General features: G+C 42.3%; 1 protein-coding gene across 16 annotated transcripts in view; it reads left to right on the forward strand.

The window, feature by feature from the left end:
- The window catches only part of LCOR (ligand dependent nuclear receptor corepressor), a 130142-nt gene extending 109544 nt beyond the window's left edge, over nt 1-20598 (forward strand). For all 16 annotated transcript variants that reach the window (XM_046652286.1, XM_046652292.1, XM_046652290.1 and 13 more), the window contains one exon: nt 6440-20598. In XM_046652286.1, the coding sequence (XP_046508242.1) occupies nt 6440-11105 (4666 nt within the window). In that variant the 3' untranslated portion in view covers nt 11106-20598. The remainder of the gene's footprint in view (nt 1-6439) is intronic.
- Nucleotides 20599-21006: the final 408 nt, after the last annotated feature.

The raw sequence follows: 21006 nt of genomic DNA on the forward strand, positions 1-21006 counted from the left end.
TATTTTATATTATAATTTAATAGATTTGACAGTTTGGTTAAATTGTAGAGAAACAGGAGATACAATAGAGAAGCCTTAAACGGCTTCTATAATATTTAGATCTACTCTGAATAATAGCCTTTTATCAGGGATATTAAGCCCTGAGATACAGAAAAGCTAGCAGAGTTTTTTTTTGTGTGTATGTAGAGGACCAGAAGTAAGGAATTAGGGAACCTAATTTCAGATTGTCTGACAAAAAATACAACTCTTATTGCCTTGAATGGGAGCTGATGATGCATTTTCATGTTGTCTTGTATTTAAAGAACACAATCAGGCCAAATTAATTTACAACTGTTAATTTGGTTTACTCTGTCTAAAGTGTTGTCTGTAGCTTTCTCTCCTCATCTGTTTTCCTGGGACTACCTTTTTCTGCTACAAAGGTTAGCTCCCATCCAAACATCGTTCACGTTTTTCAGTCAACAAGAATATATTTTGATCATCAGTGATGTTGCATTTGCCAAAGCAGTTTTAGTGGTGGTTAGAGAGCATATATTAGAGAGACTTCTTGAATCCTGCAATCCCAAATTCTACTCCTAAAATTGTCATCTCAGCTCTCTGCCAGATCTCTTCTCTATTTGCTCTTTTTATCCTAACATGACATAAGCATTGACCATCCACCATTTATATTAAGCACAGGAATGCTTTCCTTTGGGAATTTAAGTACTGCAGTATTGACAAAGTAGGTGAGTTTAGCTGTGTCTAACCTCTGATCTAGAAAAACATCATTGAGTAAATCATTAAAGACAGGGTTGTGAAACAACGTATGTTCTTAAATTGTGCCTTTCAAAGTTTTTATGAATATTATCTTATCCTTTTGCCACACCCTTAAGAATTAGGCATTGAACTGGGGATGGAAAGACAAAATGGTCAAGGTCATGTAGGCCATTTCTCACGAAGGAGAGAAGCTCGAAACTAATCCAGGTAGTTTGAAGTCAAGTTTCCCTCTTCTACAGCTCTTTCCTCCATTTACCAGTTCCTAGAATCTTACTCCTTTTTAATGGTGGTGGTGAAGTATTTCTGGTTGATAAAAAGTTCACTTACCTACCACAGGGAGTCCAGTTGTTGAGCGGAAGAAACATGAAATCAAACAAGTGATTTCAAAATCTGTGATGAAGTATTGTGCTTGTAACAATCTGATACAGTCAGATGGGAAGGACGTACCATGATACCAACTGTAATCACTGAACTGAAAGACAGTGCTTGCGCTTAGGTCGAGCTGGTCTGCAGGACAGAACTCGTCCCTCTCTGGTCTCCCTGCTCCCTGCCTGAGAGTATTGTAAGTCAGGGCAAATGGTATGTTTAGGCTCTATGAAAGGCCTAAGGCTATTGGAAAACTTAAATAACTAGAAGCAAAGGTACAGACCAGCTGTTTAAAAGTGGCCAGCATCCATTTTTTTCAAAACATAAAGAAATAGTAATAGAATTAAACTTCAGAAATTTGAAGTTAATTTTAAAAATTAAATATTCAAATGATATGAAATTAAAATTCATCTAAACTTAGGTCTTATTGAGAAAATTTCTAGAGAAAATCAAACAAGGTAGGCTGGATAATTTAGAGGCACAGTCAAAAGTGATTTTATTACTATAGTTATAAAGTTAGCTATTATAACAGGGCCGTTTAATGACACCTGAACAAAGGTTAATATTAATGTGAGGGTTCCCAGATCCAAGCGAAGCTTCTGGTGGGCTCATGCCTGTCTGTCCAGTTGCCTACCAGACATCTCAGATTCTGCATCTTATGAACACCTCAACTCAGTATGTACAGAACACAACTCATGAGACACATACACACCCCAGCAATCACCAGCTGCCGGCTTTATTCCCTGTTTTCCTGTCTCAGTAAATGGTGCTGCTCAGGAAGGAAACCCAGGAAGCATCCTTGGTACGCCCTTTCCCTCTCTGCTCTTTTGCTAAGAGAAAACAGAAAAACATGAAATGCAGTTCATCCTTACACTCAGGAAGCTTACGTCTGCTTTGAAAGCTAAGACAAAGACAAGACAAATTAAGTCAGTAAAAGATACAAATTATTGGGTAAATATGCAAGATCCTTTATAATTGCCAATGAATTTTACAAACCACTATGGCTTAGGATTTCAGGAAAGGATACACTGACTCCAGGTTCAGATAGTTTTGAGACGGCCCAAGAGGCAACTGATGAAGAGCACCCCACACTTGCTCTAAAGACCTGTGGTTCACCAGTACATTGTTCCTGATCCTTTTTACCAGGAAAACACACAAATGACCCTTGGTTCATGTCTCTCTCTCAAGCAAGGTTGCCATTTGCAGTTTTAATCTTTTCATCTCCTGAGCTTCCGCAAACCACTGCTGTAAGTGACTCTAAAGGTTGGTGTAGCCTGTGTCAGCCTCTCTGATGCTATTTTTCAGCATCTGAATGTGGTACTGCATTGTTCCAGGTTAGAGTTCAGTGCATACTAATAATGTTTCTTCACTATGCCTTAGTTGTGAAGGCGCCACCTTACCATCATGCTGTGAAAAAGACTAGCTGAGCCATATTGCCACAGTCATTGCTTTAGGGCTGGTTGCACGGCCCTTTGGAAGACCTTACGTTAGTTGAGGGTAATTAAAATATTGAAGCACTACTAAATTATTGAAACATATGGGACAGCAGCAGATCCAAATCTCACAACCATAAAGGAAGTTAGATAACACCTATGGATTAATTATTGTTCGGTTTTTTATTCTGTGTGAGCATCATTTTAGAAGAAAGCACTTCCTCAGTTTCCCTCAGAGCACTCAGTCCTCTTATTGGGCACACACCTTGATTTCATTAATCTCCAGGCACGTTGTTCATCCCAAACACTGAAGCCGCCTGCTGGAGCACAGCCTCAGGCATGAAGCAGCCCAGAAGACTTTCAGGCTGTGGCGATGGTTGTGCTTCTTGAGTTGGGAGGAACCATTTATCTCTTCGGTTTTGTACAATAAGATGCCGTGATATTTCTTAATCTTTCTTGTAGACCTTTGTCACCCTTTTTTGTGTGTTGTTAAAATGTACTTATAGTATAGTCTTTGATGCATTGAAAAGGCAGTGATATCCCACTTATTTATAGTCACCTATCTCAGAAGCCTCAGGAACACATCCAAGAACCAAAAACTGAGGAGTAAAGGCCTCTGAGTAGTTGAAGTTGTTGTTAGAAAACCCCTGTGCTTTACTCAGAAAACTGTTCCTCATGCCTTCTTTCAGAGGCTAAAGTACCAGTCCAGCACTTGAGTTAGGATTTCTCAGCCAGTGAGCAGAGGTGCACTGCTAAACATAGAAGTGGGACGCCTAAGCACAGCTGCTATTTGCAAGCCAATAAGGAGAAAGATTTTATAAAATGCCAACTGCCACTGTAACTTTTTTGTGTTTCGGCAAATTTACTTAATTGAGTAGCCCTCAAAACTATCAATATGTTTCAGTTCAGTACAATAAAATTAATAGCCAAAGTTCAATAATAGTGCACATGGTAGTGACCCTGAGTCATTAAGAAAGAATAAATTGTGTTCAGAGGAGGTTGTAATTCTTAAAAGACTTCCATCAAAAATATTTTATACTTTTAAAGTGTTTGGTACTTGAAGGGTAACCTTTAATTATCTAGAAAATTCATTTTTTTCAGTTGTAAGAAAGCTTCATAAACTTTCCTGAGCTCTGCATTGTTTTTTTTGAAGCACGTTTGATGTGATTGGCTGACAATAATGGTAACTGATATTTTCATAAACTTTGTAGGTTTTCCTTTGCAGCAATCCTAAGTGGTAGATGGGATGGGTAATCTACTAAGACCCAAAATGGTTAAGTGTTTTGGCGAAGGTCACATAGCTAGTAAGTGGCAGACTGCTCTCCACCGTCTCACAGTACTGTATCCTATAACACACATTGTGCTTTTGCATCACCTGATAGGCATAGCCACAAGGTACCTCTTGGAGGGGTCCTTCAGCAGGGGCCTTCTGACTTCTCCCTGAGCCATAAAGTCTCACGCAGCTGCATGAGGAGTTTGTTAAGCTCCCGTGTACGTCTTGTTGAGTGCAAGAGTTGGAAATGACTGAACAGTCACTAACTCAGGGGAGTCACTGGTGTCTCACCTATTCTGAAGGAAGGAGATACTATTTGCCTTTCTCACACAGCAGAGGGAGCTTCTTCCTGTTGACCTTCCAGATGTTACCTTTTTTTTTTTTTGAGGAAGATTAGCCCTGAGTTAACATATGCTACCAATCCTCCTCTTTTTGCTGAGGAAGACTGGCCCTGAGCTAACATCCGTGCCCATCTTCCTCTACTTTATATGGGGGACGCCTACCACAGCATGGCTCACCAGGCGTTGGCATGTCCACACCTGGGATCCGAACCGGCGAACCCTGGGCCCCTGAAGCGGAACATGTGTACTTAACAGCTGTGCCACAAGGCTGGCCCTAGATGTTACCTTTTTAAAACTTTTTATTGAAGGACACTGTACAGAAAATATACACATCATTAGTATACTGCTCCATGAGTTTTTTCCTAGTTTCTTTTGGTCTTTTCTTTTTGTTAGATTTTGGCCCTGTTGCCCACATGTACCTTTAAAGTTCACCATTCCCATGTACCTGTTATAATACTTCTGTAATGGTCTTTTTTCTTGGTTTATTCATAATTCAGTGATGAGTTTCAAGTTTGGTATAGGCATTTTCTAAGACATTTTTCATCTTTCTAATCTGTAGTCTACTGTAGGCCCTTTCAGATGCCTGTGGCACCACTTAATAAAACTGCCCTCTTGCTAGTTGTGAAAATAAAAACACAGTGTAACCTTTTCTCTCGTAAAGCAGTTTAAACAACAGATTTGACTAATGGTTTCTTAGTTTTGTTTTGTTTTGTATTTAGACATGTCTCAGCAGCTTTATTCACCACTTGGTCTTCAAATTTTCCGTGAGTCAGGAACAGAGAAACTGAAATTGAGCACCTGCGGTTTTGTGCTTTGTGCTTTATGTACGTTATCTAATATTGAACAACAGTCCTTTGAAATATTGATAATCAGTTCTGACTTACAGATGAGGAAACCAAGGTTCAGAGAGGTTAAGTAATTTGCCTAAGATCCTGTAGAAAGTAAATGTCAGAGCTGGAAGTAGAATATAAGTTTTCATATGCCACAATCTGTGCTCTTTCCATTAAAACCACACTGCTTCAGAGGCCAGAGCAGAGTGGGGAAGTAGGAGGCTGATGTGGGCTGTCTGGGGTAAGCTTGCCTGTGAAGGCACCTCATGACTGGGTGATAACGTCAAAGAGTAAAGAAAAGAAGAATTAGCTGGAAGACATCAAACAACACCTGTTAACACACATTTATTAAGCTTCCCTCAGTACTCTGCTACATTACAGAGAAAGGCAGATAATAGGCTCTTGGGGAAACACCATCCCGAGAGAGAGAGATTGTATCAAACTCCGGAAAATTGGGGCATTCCCACTGCATGGGGTTAGTAAAACACGCAGATCCAGAAACACAAGGCAGCTCTGAAAACAATGGCTGTCTAAGCAGGAATTGCCTCTAGCCTGTCTTGAATCTAGTATCATCCTTTCCCACCACCCCTACTATCCAGGTTAAACTCTAAGAGTTGTACTGGAGAACTTAAGGAAATGATTGAAAAGGGTTCTTTAATGTAGAATGACTTCCTGTGGATTATTGTAAAATGTTTATTGAAGCTCTAGGAGAATGTAAAGACTGAGGTTTGACTGAAGACATGATACTATTACCTTGCATTGACAGAGCCTTACAGTTTATAATGTGATTTCATATCTGTTTCTTCACTTAGAAGCTAGGAATCAGGAATTGCTTGTCATTCCATCCTTCAGTCTGTCTGAAATGTGAAGTTATTGATCTCTCTTCCTCTATGCCCCAGGAAAGGGTAGAAGGATTCCTGCATTACTGTTGGCAGAATTATAAAGTCCAGCCAATTGATCATGCTAAGGAACCATGTTAAAACTATATTGTCTCTAAGTGTTTTTAAACTAAGATTTGTAATATAGTGTGTCTGAATTGTCAGTATTGTGGGCTTATAAACTAATAAACAGGAATATCCAGGCCTAAAACAAACGTATATGTTGACCAGCTAGAGTTAATAATGTGGCCAGAGTTTTATTTTTTGGAAAAAAAAATTTAATGATTTTTTTTCTCTATAAGATAAAAATTATTTGTGAATGATCACTTAAAAAGTATGAAGGATATTGCCACTAAAAATTGAGACTGTAACAGAGCTGGCCTTATATTTTAATGAGGTAAATACTCCTCATTTATTGAATCTAATCTGTATGGGCACTCAGAAGCAGTTTTGGCCGGAGTGTCCACTCTCTACAACATGAGTAACATCTGGTGAATTTTATAATGTAAAAATGGTTCTTTGGAAAATGACCATACTAATTCTTTCTTTCTCTTTGTCTGTCTAGTGAGAATTCATCCGAGGCAATAGCAGTAGATTCTAACAGTCAGTCGAAGTCCCCACTGGAGAAGTTTATGGTCAAGCTGTGCACTCATCATCAGAAGCAGTTCATTCGTGTACTGAACGATCTGTACACTGAATCTCAGCCAGGCACTGAGGACCTGCGAGCTTCTGATTCTGGAGCAATGGATGCATCCACTTGCAATGCCAGCTGTGCCCAGCTAGGCACCAAACATAAGGAAAAGGATGCTCTGTGTCTCAATATGAAGTCTCCTACTTCTGCGGATTTGTTTGTAGACTCATCGGGTTCTCATAGCCCTCTCCACTTGACAGAACAGGCCCTGAAGGAGCCTCTGCCTGAGACAAACTCTGTAGATGGAAGAGAGAATGCCTTGACTGTTGTCCAGAAAGATTCCTCTGAACTTCCAACCACTAAACCTAATTCTGGTAGTTCAGTGGATAGTTCCACTCTGGGATACCTCACTGCATCTAATTCTTCCTCATTAAACTTCCACCACATCTCTAAGAGCTTGGAGGGGCAAACCACTGGACAGGCGCAAGACACAAATGTGAAAATATGTGAGGATGGTAAAGACCATATGCAGAATTCAGCTTTAGTAGAAAGTCTAATTGCAGTAAAAGTGGCAGCTGAGAATAGTGAGGAGAGCAACAGCTGTATTGTTTCTCAAAGAAATTCGTTCAAAGCTTTATCAGAAGAGGCTTGGGACTCAGGGTTTATGGGGAATTCATCTAGAACTGCTGACAAAGAGAATGCTTTACAGTGTAGCTCAAAAACACCTTTGTGCCAGGATTTAGAGGCAGGTGAACAAGATTCAAGGCCAAAGCAGGAGAACCATCTTCACTCACTAGGAAGAAATAAGGTGGGTTACCATTTACATCCCAGTGATAAGGGCCAGTTTGATCATTCCAAAGATGGTTGGTTAGCCCCCAGCCCCATGCCAGCTGTACACAAAGCATCTAATGGACATTCACGAACCAAGATGATATCAACCTCCATTAAGACAGCTCGGAAAAGTAAAAGGGCATCAGGGTTGAGGATAAACGATTATGATAACCAGTGTGATGTTGTTTATATCAGTCAGCCAATAACAGAATGCCACTTTGAGAATCAAAGATCTGTATTATCCTCTCGGAAAACAGCCAGAAAGAGTACTCGAGGATACTTTTTCAATGGTGATTGTTGTGAACTACCAACTGTTCGCACACTGGCCAGAAATTTACACTCCCAAGAAAAAGCAAGCTGCTCATCACTAGCATCAGAGTCAGTGGTCACTCCCAAACAGACCCTTATAATTTCAGCCCCTAGACCGACAGTAGATGTGCAGCATCCCAGAGAAGACAACCCTGAAGAACCTATTAAAGAAATAACCTCCCTCAAAGAAGGAGACAGAGATGTTTCTTCTGAAAAGGACTCACAAGAGTCTGAGGTTTGCCCCATAACAAATAAACTGAATCCGAGCAGCTCCCCCAGGTCAAAGGACATGTCAGCCTCCAGCCCAGGGACGCCTCTCCCTGCTCATCCTCCTGAAGAGGACATGCCAGAAGGCAGCTCCATGGTCTCAGCTACCACAGCAGGTGGCATACCTTCCCCCAAAGGAGACCAACAACCAGTTGAACTGCTGGATGCAAAGGAGATGAGTGTACCCCAAGACTGTCACCTGGTTCCCTCTACTGAGAGCGTTTCTGAGGGAGACAGTGAAGATGTTGTTTCTAGGCCTTGTTCTTCTCCTGAAATAGTCAGTAGAGAGGAAGGTCCTCTGTGTTCAGAAAATCAAAGTCCCACAGTGGGCTCGGAGCCTCCCCTGAGCCTGGGAAAGGCTGAGGACAACCAAAGCATCAGTACTGAGGCTGAGACTGAAGACACTCAGGAGCTAGACACTGACCCACTCTTGCAGGAAAGCAGCACTTTTACTAATGAAAATCCTGGTGAAACTGAGGAAGGTGAAGCAGCAGGTGGTACAGGAAAATTAGAGGGAGAGGGCAGTAATGTAAAACATCCTTCAGAAAAAGATATGTGTGATCAAAACCTTGACTTACCTGAAGAGAATTTGGACAAGAAGAAGAAAGGTAAAAAATTACCTGAGGCCTCTGATAGGTGCCTAAGAAGTCAACTTTCAGATTCTTCCTCTGCTGATAGGTGCCTAAGAAATCAAAGTTCAGATTCTTCCTCTGCTTGTTCTGAGATTAAGGTTTCTAAAAATCCTGGTGCAAAACGTTCTAAAAAAGAAGGGCCCCCTGGTGGGACAACACCTGAGGCCTTTCTGACTGTTGGTTTCCGTACAAAAGCTCTGGAGGACACTGGAAACCCAAATGTTGATGAAAGTCCCTCTGAGAAAGACGCTGAGCAGCAGGAAGGTGAAGGAGGAGGTGGAATCATCACGCGGCAGACTTTTAAAAACATGCTGGCAAAAGAAGTCAAAGGGGAAGAAGGAGATATTTTCCCCAGCAGTGATCCCATAACCACAGTTGGCCAGCCTCTGCCTGGAGAGAGACTAGAAACTTCCTCTACTTGTCCTGAGATCAAAGTTTCTAAAAATTCTGGTGCAAAACGTTCTAAAAAGGAAGGGTACCCTGGTGGGACAACACCTGAGGCCTTTCTGCCTGACAGTTTCCATACAAAAACTCTGGAGGACACAGAAAACTCAAATGTCAGTGAAAATCCCTCTGAGAAAGAGACTGAGCAGGAGGGTGAAGGAGGTGGGATCATCACTAGGCAGACTTTTAAAAACATGCTGGCAAAAGAAGTCAAGGGGGAAGAAGGAGATATTTTCCCCAGCAGTGATCCCGTAACTACAGTTGACCAGCCCTTGCCTGGAGAGAGACTGGAAATCTATGTTCAGTCTAAGTTAGGCGAGAAAAATCCTCATGATCCCTCAGAAAGTATTCCATGTACTTTCCCAGAACAACCAAAAGAGAAGCCAGGACCTATTCCTACACAGGATATCAAGGAGGTTGTAAATGAGGTAGACAGTGCAAACACCCAGCATAAAGATGATGATAGTGACATGCCATCTGGCACACTTGGGTTGTCAAGTAGTGGAAGTGGTGATGCTACTGAGTCCCCAAAATGGGTACCAAGGCTTACAAGACTGACCTCTTCAACCTACAACCTAAGACATGCTCATTCTCTGGACTCTTTGGATACTACAAAAGTGATTTCCGAAAAGGAAGTGGCACAAGGAAACCCAATGCCAAAGGAAAATGAAGCTTCAGAGAGTGGAGATCCCTTAGATGAGGATGATGTGGACACAGTGGTAGATGACCAGCCAAAGTTTGTGGAATGGTGTGCTGAGGAGGAGAACCAAGAGCTTATTGCTAACTTCAATGCCCAGTACGTGAGAGTCCAGAAGGGCTGGATCCAGTTGGAGAAAGAATCCCAGCCAACACCAAGAGCAAGGAACAAGTCAGATAAACTAAAGGAGATTTGGAAAAGCAAGAAAAGGTCACGGAAATGTAGGGGTTCCCTAGAAGGTCAAAAGTTTTCTCCTGTTCAGATGCTGTTTATGACAAACTTTAAATTATCTAATGTTTGTAAATGGTTCTTAGAGACAACTGAAACCCGGTCTCTAGTAATTGTGAAGAAGCTCAATACTCGTCTTCCAGGAGACATCCCCCCTGTCAAGCATCCTCTTCAGAAGTACTCTCCTTCTAGCCTGTATCCCAGTTCACTACAGGCTGAACGCTTGAAAAAACACTTGAAGAAATTTCCTGGAGCTACTCCTGCTAGGAACAATTGGAAAACACAGAAGCTCTGGGCTAAATTTCGAGAGAATCCTGACCAAGTGGATCCAGAGAACGGCAGTGACATCACCCTCAACCCCAATTCGGAAGACAGCATAGAGGAAGTCAAGGAAGGTAGAAATAGCCATCCTCCCACAAACTCACCCACTCCAGCCAGTACCCGGATCCTTAGAAAATATTCCAATATTCGAGGAAAGCTCAGAGCCCAGCAACGTTTGATCAAGAATGAGAAAACGGAAAGCCCACTTGGTCTGGCTGTGGAAAATAAACAGAGTTGTAAGAGTGTGTGCATCAACCCTCTGATGTCCCCCAAGCTTGCCCTGCAAGTGGATGCAGATGGGTTTCCCATTAAGCCCAAGAGTACTGATGGAATGAAGGGGAGGAAAGGGAAGCAAATGTCTGAAATCTTGCCGAAAACAGAGGTTCAGAATAAACGCAAGAGAACAGAAGGCGGCAGCACTCAGGACAGAAAGGACAAGGGGCCTGCAATGAAAGCCAGCAAAGAAAAGCATATTGATGGATCTACCAAAACCCCTGCCGCCAAGAAGCCAACTGCAAAGGACAGAATCAGCCAACTGCCCAGAAAGTCTTTGAAAGAGAATAAAGTGAAGATCCCTAAAAAGTCCCCTGGGAAGAGCTGCCCTCCCTCTAGGAAAGAAAAAGAGAATACAAATAAAAGATCTACCCAGCCTACAGCCTCAGAGACAGTGACGAAACCTGCAAAGCAAAAAGGAGCAGGTGAATCCTCTTCAAGACCACAGAAAGCCGCAAACAGGAAGCAGAGCAGTGGAAAGACTCGGGCCAGACCCTTGACAAAAACCCCAGAGAACAGTGCAGCCCAGAGAAAGCGAAAGCTGAAGGCCAAGCTGGACTCTTCCCACAGCAAACGGAGGCGGCTGGATGCAAAGTGATTGAGAGGGTGGTAGCCAAGAGTAAAACTGTTCTGTAGAAGTAACCCTTTATTTTGCATTAACTGAATTCTGCTTTTATAAGCTTATCAAGCCTTTCAAATCTGCAGTTAATGGAGAACACCACAATTTAAGATGTCAGCAAATGCGTCTCAGATGGAGAAGGGAACTTGCAGAGTCTTTCTCTGAGGCTGAGTAAGGGAAGTTATATATTATATTCTGGTTGTTCCTTGGGTTTTAAACTTGGAACTAAGCAGTTTTAGTTTTTAAAAGTACAGTGCCTTATTTATCCTTTTTGTTTTTAAATTTACAGAAGCTAAAAAGCTGATCTATGTGATTAAAGGCTTGTATTTTATACTTGATGCACAAGCACTTGTACTGTAGCCGAGAAGACCACCATCATGCACATAAAAGTAGCTTTTCAGCAGCCGCCCTGCAGTGTCTGTACGTGAACAGATGCTCCTCTTTGCAAACCCCAGCAGTGAACTTCCCTCTCTGTCTTGTTTGTTTGTTTAAATGATATTTGAAAGCTAAACCAAATCATTTTTATGGTACATGAAAATGCAGAGGGAATTTATAATTATTATAAAAGATCAATGTTTCTGTTATCCCTTTTTAAAAAATCATTTTCATTGTTGGTCACTTCTCTCACCTTTGATCTTTTGTCATTTGAAAAAATGTATTCCAAATTATGTGCACACGGGACAAAAGGTGTGTCACAAGGTGTTAGTATTGGTTTATGACCTCTAAAAGTTACTCACATCCCCCGGATTATTTGCATTACTGATTCTTACCATCCTTTTCATGTTTGGCCTTGCAAGCTTGCTAGCACTCTGACAAGGTTTTCCTCCTACTTGGGGAGAAAAAGTCTAGGATTATTTTTTTCCTCTTGAGCTGTAATTTGACAATTAGGATAAGAGTGACTGTTCTGATATTCTGTTTTACCCTGAGAACTTCCATATTCAAAGAAAGCCAAAATAATATTTCCAGTAATAGAAAAGTTTAAGAGTGTGTGTGTGCTTGTGTGTTTGGGTGCATTTGCGTGTGGTTATCAGCCACAAATGTCTCCCAATCCCAGTTCAGTTCTACAGGAGGGAAGTAAAATTTTTCCTCCTTATGCAGTGTGCTAGGATGTTCATGAGCTGCCTAATTAGCACATGCCGGATGGTTTAAATGTGGCCCAGGGTCTCTGTGAGCATCCCTCAAACCACTTTGGCACCACACTCAGAAAAGTGTAAACAGCACAGAGTTATGTAAAGGTCCAAACAATTTTGCAGTTGGAGGAAGCAGCTCCAACATTTCGTAGTGGGCCCTACACCCAGAGCTGATGTTAGGCTGGCATGTTCCAACGTGAACGTACATGTTTAGAGTGGGCGTCCATTCTCATTGGTTAGCACCGTACTAGTAGTTAATGCTTGTAGTATTACTCCTGCCTCTATCATGTCGGGCTCTGTTCCATGGCTCAAGAGTGAGAGCTGCAATATTTGCAACTGGTGTTGTTTGCCTTTCCCAAGTGAAGCCTGAGATGAGTGTGTTGGCTTTGCCTTGGTGCCTATAACATTGCTCCATTGTAAAACAGTGTGTACTCAACATTTCCATTGGGTCACTCTACAAAAAAGGCTTGGTTGTTAAACCCGCAACCACCTTCTCTAACATGATCTGTCACTGAAATAGGTTTATATGGACAGCTGCTACACTGTCCTTCTTACTAAAAATTTTTCAGTTTAGATTCTTTCAGATCTGTTTAGATAAATCCAGATGGACTTTTTCTCATGCATTAGTTCATTCTGATCATGATAAAAACAGGCCTTCTACCCATTCTGTTAAATGTTTGCTGTATATAATGACAACTTCTGATGATTGGATCGGACTGGAGAAAAGTGTTTGATTCATGGGAAATTGAGAATTGTGTTGAATTTCATAGATAGTGAAGCTTACTATCTTCAATGAAGCCTTGCTTTTTGTTTCCTTTTGTTTTTGTTTTTTTTGTAATGTCTCCTCTATCCCATGAGTCTTTTTTTTTCTTTTTAATATCTTTGACTTTGGCCATTCAAGAGCTACCTATGTTAATGAAACTGCTGAGTGTGTATGTTGGCAACCCTTTCTCAGCATTAAGTTGCACAGAAGCATTAATATGTTTTGAGTGGGTTCATTTAATCTTTAAAAAGTGGTTTTAAAGTTTAAAAGAAATCTTTTCAAATAGTCGTCACTGGATGTTGTTTTTGTGGTGACTTAAACAGCTGAGGTTTGCCGATGTCAGGTGCGCTGATTCCTGTACGTGTGTTCAAGGTGCCCCCTTAGCTGCATATAGACTACCTTGGAAGGATGCTTGGATCAGGTAAGGGGGAGGTGTGAGGCAGTGAGTTGGTGGAACTTTCCCAGTTTCAGGTTTATAATTCATTCCATTCCTTTTCGAAGTTCTTTTTCATTTTTAAAAGCTTATTTCAAGGTAATAGCCTTCTCTCCCATTCTAGGCAGCATTTGAGAATAGGTATCAATGTGTATGTATTTATTTTATACACCTCACAATGCAATGGATCATCTTTAAAATCAACTTACACTTTATGGTAGTGACTACATTTAAATAGACTGGGATTCTACATAATTAGACACTTAAAAGTTTAGTCTTTTTTTTATGTGTTGACCTCATTTTTCAGTTAATTCTGCTAATAGAAGAAAGAAAAACTTGAGGGCCAACTCTAGAAGGCCCTTAGAGCCGATGCTGGCAAGCCCGTCCCCTAGACACCTCCACGCCCAGGCCTCGTCTAAACTCAAGTCTCCCCTTGTTTTCCCTCTCTTGCAAAGACCTCCTTCCAGTAGCCATCTTCAGTGTGACTTGCCACTAGATGCAAAGGCAGTCTGTCCCACATTCTGGATTCCAAATCGTAAAGGAGTTCTGCTCCTGGGCCTATACTCAGTGCAGTGACTGTCGCAATGTTGGAGCTGAAGTTGATGACCAGAGAACACTGGTTTTACCTCTCAGCTTCCGGAGGAGCTGGAGATGCCTGGGAAGCAATCGCTGAAGCCTACTGTAGCTCCCCAGAGCTGGGCTGTCTTCAGGAGACCCATTTTCTGTCTCCCATTTTATATCCCATGAGGCTCCCCGGTTTGGGAGGACAGCATGGAGACAGCACCCCAGGTGGGGTCTGGAGTCCTGCTCCTAGCCCTTCTTCAGACACGCAGCAATCTTGCAGCGCAGCAGGAAGCCAGGAACCTTTGTTCTGCTCTTGAGGCTTCCTACATAGGAATGGGATTGGGGTCTGTCCATCTGCAGTTACTCGTCCCTCAGATCCCTTAGGTGGGCCCATCCTGTGGTGTCTGTATTTCCTTAAGCCTCCTGCACAAGCCTTATCTAGAACAATAATCAGGCTGTGGGCTGTATGCCTCACTGTCCCTGCAGGAGTACTGATAGATGAGGTGCAGTAAGTCAGCCCTTCACACACGTGGTGCTTCTGATGGGATCCTCTATGCATCACATACTGTGCAGTTGAACTTCTCGCTCTTCAGAGAGGTCATCAGTAATTTGGTCATCAGTAATTTGAATTGAAATTTGGGCTCTTTCCTGCCTTGTGATGGATTCTGTGGTGAGGGCTAAAGCTGTCACTCTCATTTATGGGCAGCGTTCCTATTGATTAGTGGACCTAAGAGCCAAGTAGGAAAAGACAACATGCTATGCGATACAAGCTGGAGATGCTATAGTGTCACCATCACATGTGTGGCGTCTCGTCAATGCATCTGGCACCAGGCTGGAATTTCCCAAGGCACTGGCCCACAGAGCCACAACTGCTCCTTTTGATTTTAGGTCAGTTGTGCGGGCTATCTTTTGGCTTGCAGACTGGGCTGGTCACTCTTTTGTAAATAAAATTTTGTTGGGACATGGCCACCCTCGATTGTGTATGTATTGTCTCTGGCCACTTTCTAGCAGAATCGAGTATCTGCAACCGAGACCGTATGGCCCACAAAAGTTTGCTGACCCCTGCTTGAGAAAATAATCCTTTTTCAGGAACAAATCTTCCCTGATTCATCTTCTCCTTTCTTCTGTCTCTTCCTCTCTGTGCTCCTCTTTTCTTCTCCTTCTTCCTTATCTTACCTCAGTTTTGTGCTTCCTGTTACATTTCTTTATTTCTGCTTGCTAGAAAAGAGACACATTGGATTGCTCTAGCACATCGAATACCGTCTCCTGAAAGCGGAGCTACCTTAGCCTCACATCCTCCTTCTAGAATCACCCAAGTCATTTGGCTGTGATCAACAGCCAAAATGAGGCCACCTTGGGTACTTTGAGGAGAGTGTCCTTGCTCCTGCTTTTGCCCTAGAATTGAGCCAAAGCTGGTCAGTTCCTTCCATTATGTCCTCTCAGTCTGATCTTCCTTTTCCCAGAGCCCACATGGCTTCCGCTCAGTGCTCAGGAAGCATCCTTTGCTCTGTCCTTCAGAGAGGGGCCATTATGCAGTTATGCTCATCTGGTGAGCACAGTGACACACAGGCTTTCTCACCTGCCCGGGACCATTCCACTTAACATAAGGTGCTCAGTAGGCAAGCCACATGGAAGTATAAACTGCCCATTAAAAAATAAAATTGGTGCTCAGAGTTTTATAATGTGCCAGAGGTTGGAGGAATGCATTTTACCTTTTTTTTAAAAGGATTATGTTCATATATATATATATATATATATATATATATATATATATATATAAAACAGAAACCATATGTGGCTCACACAGCCTAAAATAAAAAATATTTACTACCTGGCCCTTTACAGAAAAGGTTTATGGACCCTTGCAATATGTCATTCAAGATCAAATTGTATGGACAGTTAGGCACAAACGTATTTTTTCAGGTAGTCCAGAATTGCAACATTTCTTTCCTTTTAGATTTTAGGGAATCGTCCCTGTTCGTCTCAGCACACAGCTGCTGTTGCACCTTATTTGTGAGTAATGCTTGTGCATTAAAGAAAAAGAAAATATCCCTCCTTTGTTGATTGAATATTTGTTGAATCATGGACATAGAATCTCACATAACTACTTATCCTATTAGGATAAGTAGTTAAAACTAAAAGTAGTAGTCTTCTTCATCTTTATGAATTAGAGTAAACTTGACTCTTGTGGAGAGACGGTCCTCTATGGCAGTGCTCAAGCTAAATGGATGTACTGATGACCCCAGTGCCTCTCCCGGCAAGCACAGGGCGGGTGCTTTTACCCCTTGAGCCCCTTTACGTTTTCAAGTACAGTATATTTGCAAGTTTGTCACTCCCCACGCTTCATTCATTACTTGTGAACGTAAGTGGCTGGTCTTTGCCTGTTTGAACCTCCAAGCCAGACCACCTATTCTCAGCTCTTTTAAAAATACCAGCACGTCGCTGGCACCCCGTCAGCACACCAGCAGCTTTAGACTGAGGAAGTTCAGAGCGCTCTTGCCTGGCCCGGGAAGCTCGGCCCTGGTCAGGCCTCACTGACCTCATTTGGAGGAGCCACCCTTGGCACTTTGCCTCTTCCCGCTTCGGCTTCTGCCACCAGCTCCCTGGCGGCATCCTCTCTGGAAGAGTCCTGCCTCCCAAGTGCTTCACTGAACACACATATGTCAGAAGCATTTCTCTTTTCACCACTCTTTAGTTTTCTTGTAGTATTTAGCCATTGGGTCCAAATGATACTCGATTTATCAACTTTTTCACCCGAATTGCTTTCTGTAATCTGTGCCTCATGTTGTCTTATAGCTGAAGCTGTAGCATTTGGGAGCTAGTTTGTGGAAAAGATGCTATACAAACAAGATTTGCATAATTTTGTATCTTTATACGACAGGTAGGGGTTAGTTTTAGAGCCACTGTAGCTTAAGGTTGTTAGTTTCACTGGTGGTTTCTGCATTCTCTGTCGCTCCAGGGAACTGGTTTCAAATACATATATATAATACATATTTATACACACCACTGTGGAATTTATTTCACTGTGTAAGTAATATTTTCCTCTTCAATTGTTCAAATGCTTCCACAGAAAGTATTTATTTTAACAAAAAAATTAATTGTCAAAGGGCTTTCCAAAAAAGTGTTCTTTCTAGCCACTCTTCTCCTCAACTACCATGCTCAGCCATTGAACCCCCAAACACCACAGTGAAGGCAGAAGGGCGAGGCCTGGAAACCCTCACTGTATTTGGGCAGATGCAATGTGGATTGGGAACCTGAGCACATCCCACCACTGTCACCCCATCCCAGAACAAAGTGGGTCTCCCATAGTCGGTATGGCTGTGCCAGGCATGGCATGGGGACCTGCCTCACGCAGCCCGCTTTTTGCATGCACAGTTGGTACATTCAACTGTACACTTCAACAGGCTGTGCAGGGAAATGAGCCTTAGTTGTAACCCCAAGGAAATCCAAACCCATGCCTGTGGGAGATGGAGAAACCGCTGGTTGCCTAAAGAAAGCATTAAGATTATGTTAGTCTTTCTCATGTTTGTGAAAGACACTAGTCTCACTGTCATTACCATGGGAGATAAGCATGTTTCCTTCTGCACCTTGACCATACTCCTGAGCACCTCAGCTCACCTCCCCCCACCCCGTCTCAGCAAGCATCTGTGCAGGTGGGGGCCAGCCCCCCAACCGAAGGTTACAGAAGGAGACCATCTGTTCTAAGATGTGTGCAGCTTTACTTCTCAGGAGTCCTGGTCGGCAGTTCAGAGCACCCCTAGATGTAACAGAACTGATGCTTTATGGTCATGTTCCTCTTCCCTGTGCCCCATTCCTGGGCACCCCTGTCCAAGTCATGACTCTCATTCTGCCCAGCTGGCTGGACTGAGAACTGCAGCTCCAGGACTGCAGCGAGCTGGCACCCGACACACAGGGATTTTGTCATCCGTTGAACCATAATTTGCATATTTACTTATGGCCTCCCTTTGTCTTTTCTGAACAAGTGAGGAGGACACTTGAACAGTAATGCTGGAGAATGTTTTTTCTAAGATACTATTTGTAAGCAAATCTGATTTTAAGATGAAATGTGAATGGGTAACTAGGTGCCAGGGAATTTAGCACTGAACTAGACAGTCAAAACTTTTTTAACCTTTGCAGGAAGAAATAAATTTTGCTCTCATCTAAGTGTTCACAAGAAGTAATGTTGTAAATAGTTTTTAAAAATATTTATTACATGTGCTGTATACAGATTCATGTTCTGAGTGATGTTGGTTCGCATTGTAGTATTATAGAGGAATATATTTTGAGCAGTGGACTTCCTTTCATGACACAGTTCACACATGGAGAAAACAAAAACCAGCAGGTTGAGAGCTGTTTGGGGCCTTTGATCTGTAAAGTTACATCAAATCCAAGCTTTAATTGCCCCTCTTCTCATCTGGTTATGTTATATATTATATATATACGTATGTATGATAAACTGGTCAGTGGTCAGTCCCCAGATCTGCAGAGCAGATTTCCAGGTGTTCTCTCTGAAGTGTTGCCCATAAGCAATAAGATCCTAGGTAATAACCTTTATTCTGGGCTCCGTGTTGGCCCTTGTCTCAGAGGATAGGGTGGGGGTAGAGCAGCTCTTGCTAAGACCTCTTGCCTTTGCTGGAGAGGTTGCTGTACTTGAATTTTTGCTTCTGTTTGTCTGCACGCTCTTTCATGTAATCCAACTCTAACAATGGATGAGAAATCTGCCAGCCCCAGACACATCAAAAATTGGGCATAGAGATTGAAAAATTATCAATTTTCTATAGATTTGTAGGGTTTTCAGAATCTAGTTGAGGCAAAGCTCATTTGGCTGTAAAGTAAATGTAAGAAGTTTTTACATTAGAAATTTAAATAGCCAATTAAAAGTCCTTTGACTATATCTGACCTGCATTTGAAAGCTAGCCCATTTCCTGTAATCCGTCTCTGTGCCTGGGTTTGAAATGTCTGAAGCCCCCTTCATGTCTGGGATTAAACCATTGAGGTCAGTGCAAAGAGGGCAGTTGCCCCTCCGAGTCTCCCAGCGTGTCCAGTTCAACAGGTTTCTAAGCTGTTTAGCAGCCTCTCCTTGTGACCGTCCTAAACTTTATGAAAAATACCCCACACCCAAATAACCATGAATAGAATAATGTAGTTTTTTAGACTTTTGGACTATGTCTTCTCTTTTGTATTTATGATGGTGTTTGGAATTTTTCACTAGTGTTTTTTTAGATTGAAGTGGATGCATTAGGATAAAACTTTCCATTGCTGAGCCTGAAAGCAAGCAAGAGGAAAGAAACTGACCTATATTGTGTCATTGGGAAGGTGACTACTTCTTGTGGTGGTGGGAGGGCGGGGAGGGGGCGTCATAGGTTATGTGGGGGTAAAATAGAATTCTGGCCTGAGGCTCCCCAAGTCTTATTACCTTGTAATAAAGAATCCCCTTATTAGCCTCACTTAATCTCAATAGAAGCCTGCTGTTTACCCTCAGGGAACAAGTAGTTTTCAAAATTGAGCTCCTCCAAGGTCATTGGCCAGTGCCTGTCTGCAGACATTGGTCATCTTTGTGAACTCATGGCATTATTTTCCCGTATGCATTATGATATTAAGAAATTCAACCCTAACCTGTATGAAAAGCACAGCCCAGGGTCCTACTTCAGGCTAGAGTTAATGCCTTTGAGGGGCCAGGGGGTCGTAGGAGGCCCATGCAATTTAACTGAAGCTCAGGTGCCGTGTTGGATTTTTATTCTTTTTAGGCCACCACCTTTCAGAATGAGTTTAGGGGCTGCTGATCCGGCTGTGGATCCAGGGAGCTCTAAGATGAATCTCTACCGTTCCTTTAAAGGTCTTTCTGGTTCCTCCCAGTGTTGTCCTTGCCGAGGTCAATCTCGTAGTTGTTCAGATGTGCTCCTTTTTACTGTCTTGTGAGTCTTAGCCAGTGATCCAGATGCCCAAGGAGACAGTCTCTGGAGGGCCTAGCCCCTTCCAGGTGCCAAGATGTGCTCCTGGCCTGTGTGAAGGTGGTCTTTCCAAAAGCAGGGAAATGAGAAATTCTGCAAATGGTAATCCAGATGATCAGCGTGTCTCTCTTGGGCCTGGATTTCCACTGTGTTAGTGAGTGTAGGAAAATACTGTGTCTTTAATGGATGAAAATTCAATGTATGCTGTGAATTTGTTGGTTTGAAACATTGAAAGTTTTTCATTAGACAATGTTTACATACCTCACCTGAAGAACCTTTGAGAGTGTATATATGAAATTTAAAAATATATTAAGTTGCTTTAAAACCATATGTATAGCTATAAAAGTTGGAGTTATTTTAACTTTGAATATGTACCAAGTCTCTTAAATATTGAAATCTTGTGGACTTTTTGTGCTCCTGTGTTTTACTTTCCTATTAGGCCATGTAGGAAACTGTGTTCTTGTTCTTGGTGAAGGGGCCCTCGCTGAAATCCAAGCTTGGAAGGATTTCCTCTGTTGTTCTGGATTTTCTTGTTTGGTTTTGAGGGATGGGGGATGGAGCTAGAGGATGTGTGGGAGGGATTTCTCTAACATTGACATCTATTCCATGAGCTTTTTCTAGGCGCTTATTTTATTGCAGCGTATTAAACTTCTTTGATATGAAAGTGTGTTTGTGTAGTTACTGGAGAGGGTACAGAATGCATTGAAGCCCAGCATTCCACTTGTAGCCTATGACAAAGTCGGTAAGTTGCCAGAAGGAACCAAAAAGCAATACTTCTTAATACTTCTGCCTCTGCCACCATGTCAAGACTTAAAGGAACATTGCCTGCTATATCTGTGGCCATTTTGTGAGATGTGTCTAACTTCAGGGAAAAGAAACAGGATGGATCCTGGGAAAGTCCCATGGCAGAGTTGGAGAGGTGCCTGTGCTTCATCCTGAGGGGCATGGAGCTATTGAATTCATGCTCCTGATCTCAGGTGAGCCACTGTTCAATAAGGGGGCAATGTGCACAGCCACCCGGGAGGGCTGCCCCAGCTCT

The sequence above is a fragment of the Equus quagga genome, chromosome 2 (genome assembly GCF_021613505.1).
Source record: "Equus quagga isolate Etosha38 chromosome 2, UCLA_HA_Equagga_1.0, whole genome shotgun sequence".
NCBI classification, from domain to species: Eukaryota; Metazoa; Chordata; class Mammalia; order Perissodactyla; family Equidae; genus Equus; species Equus quagga.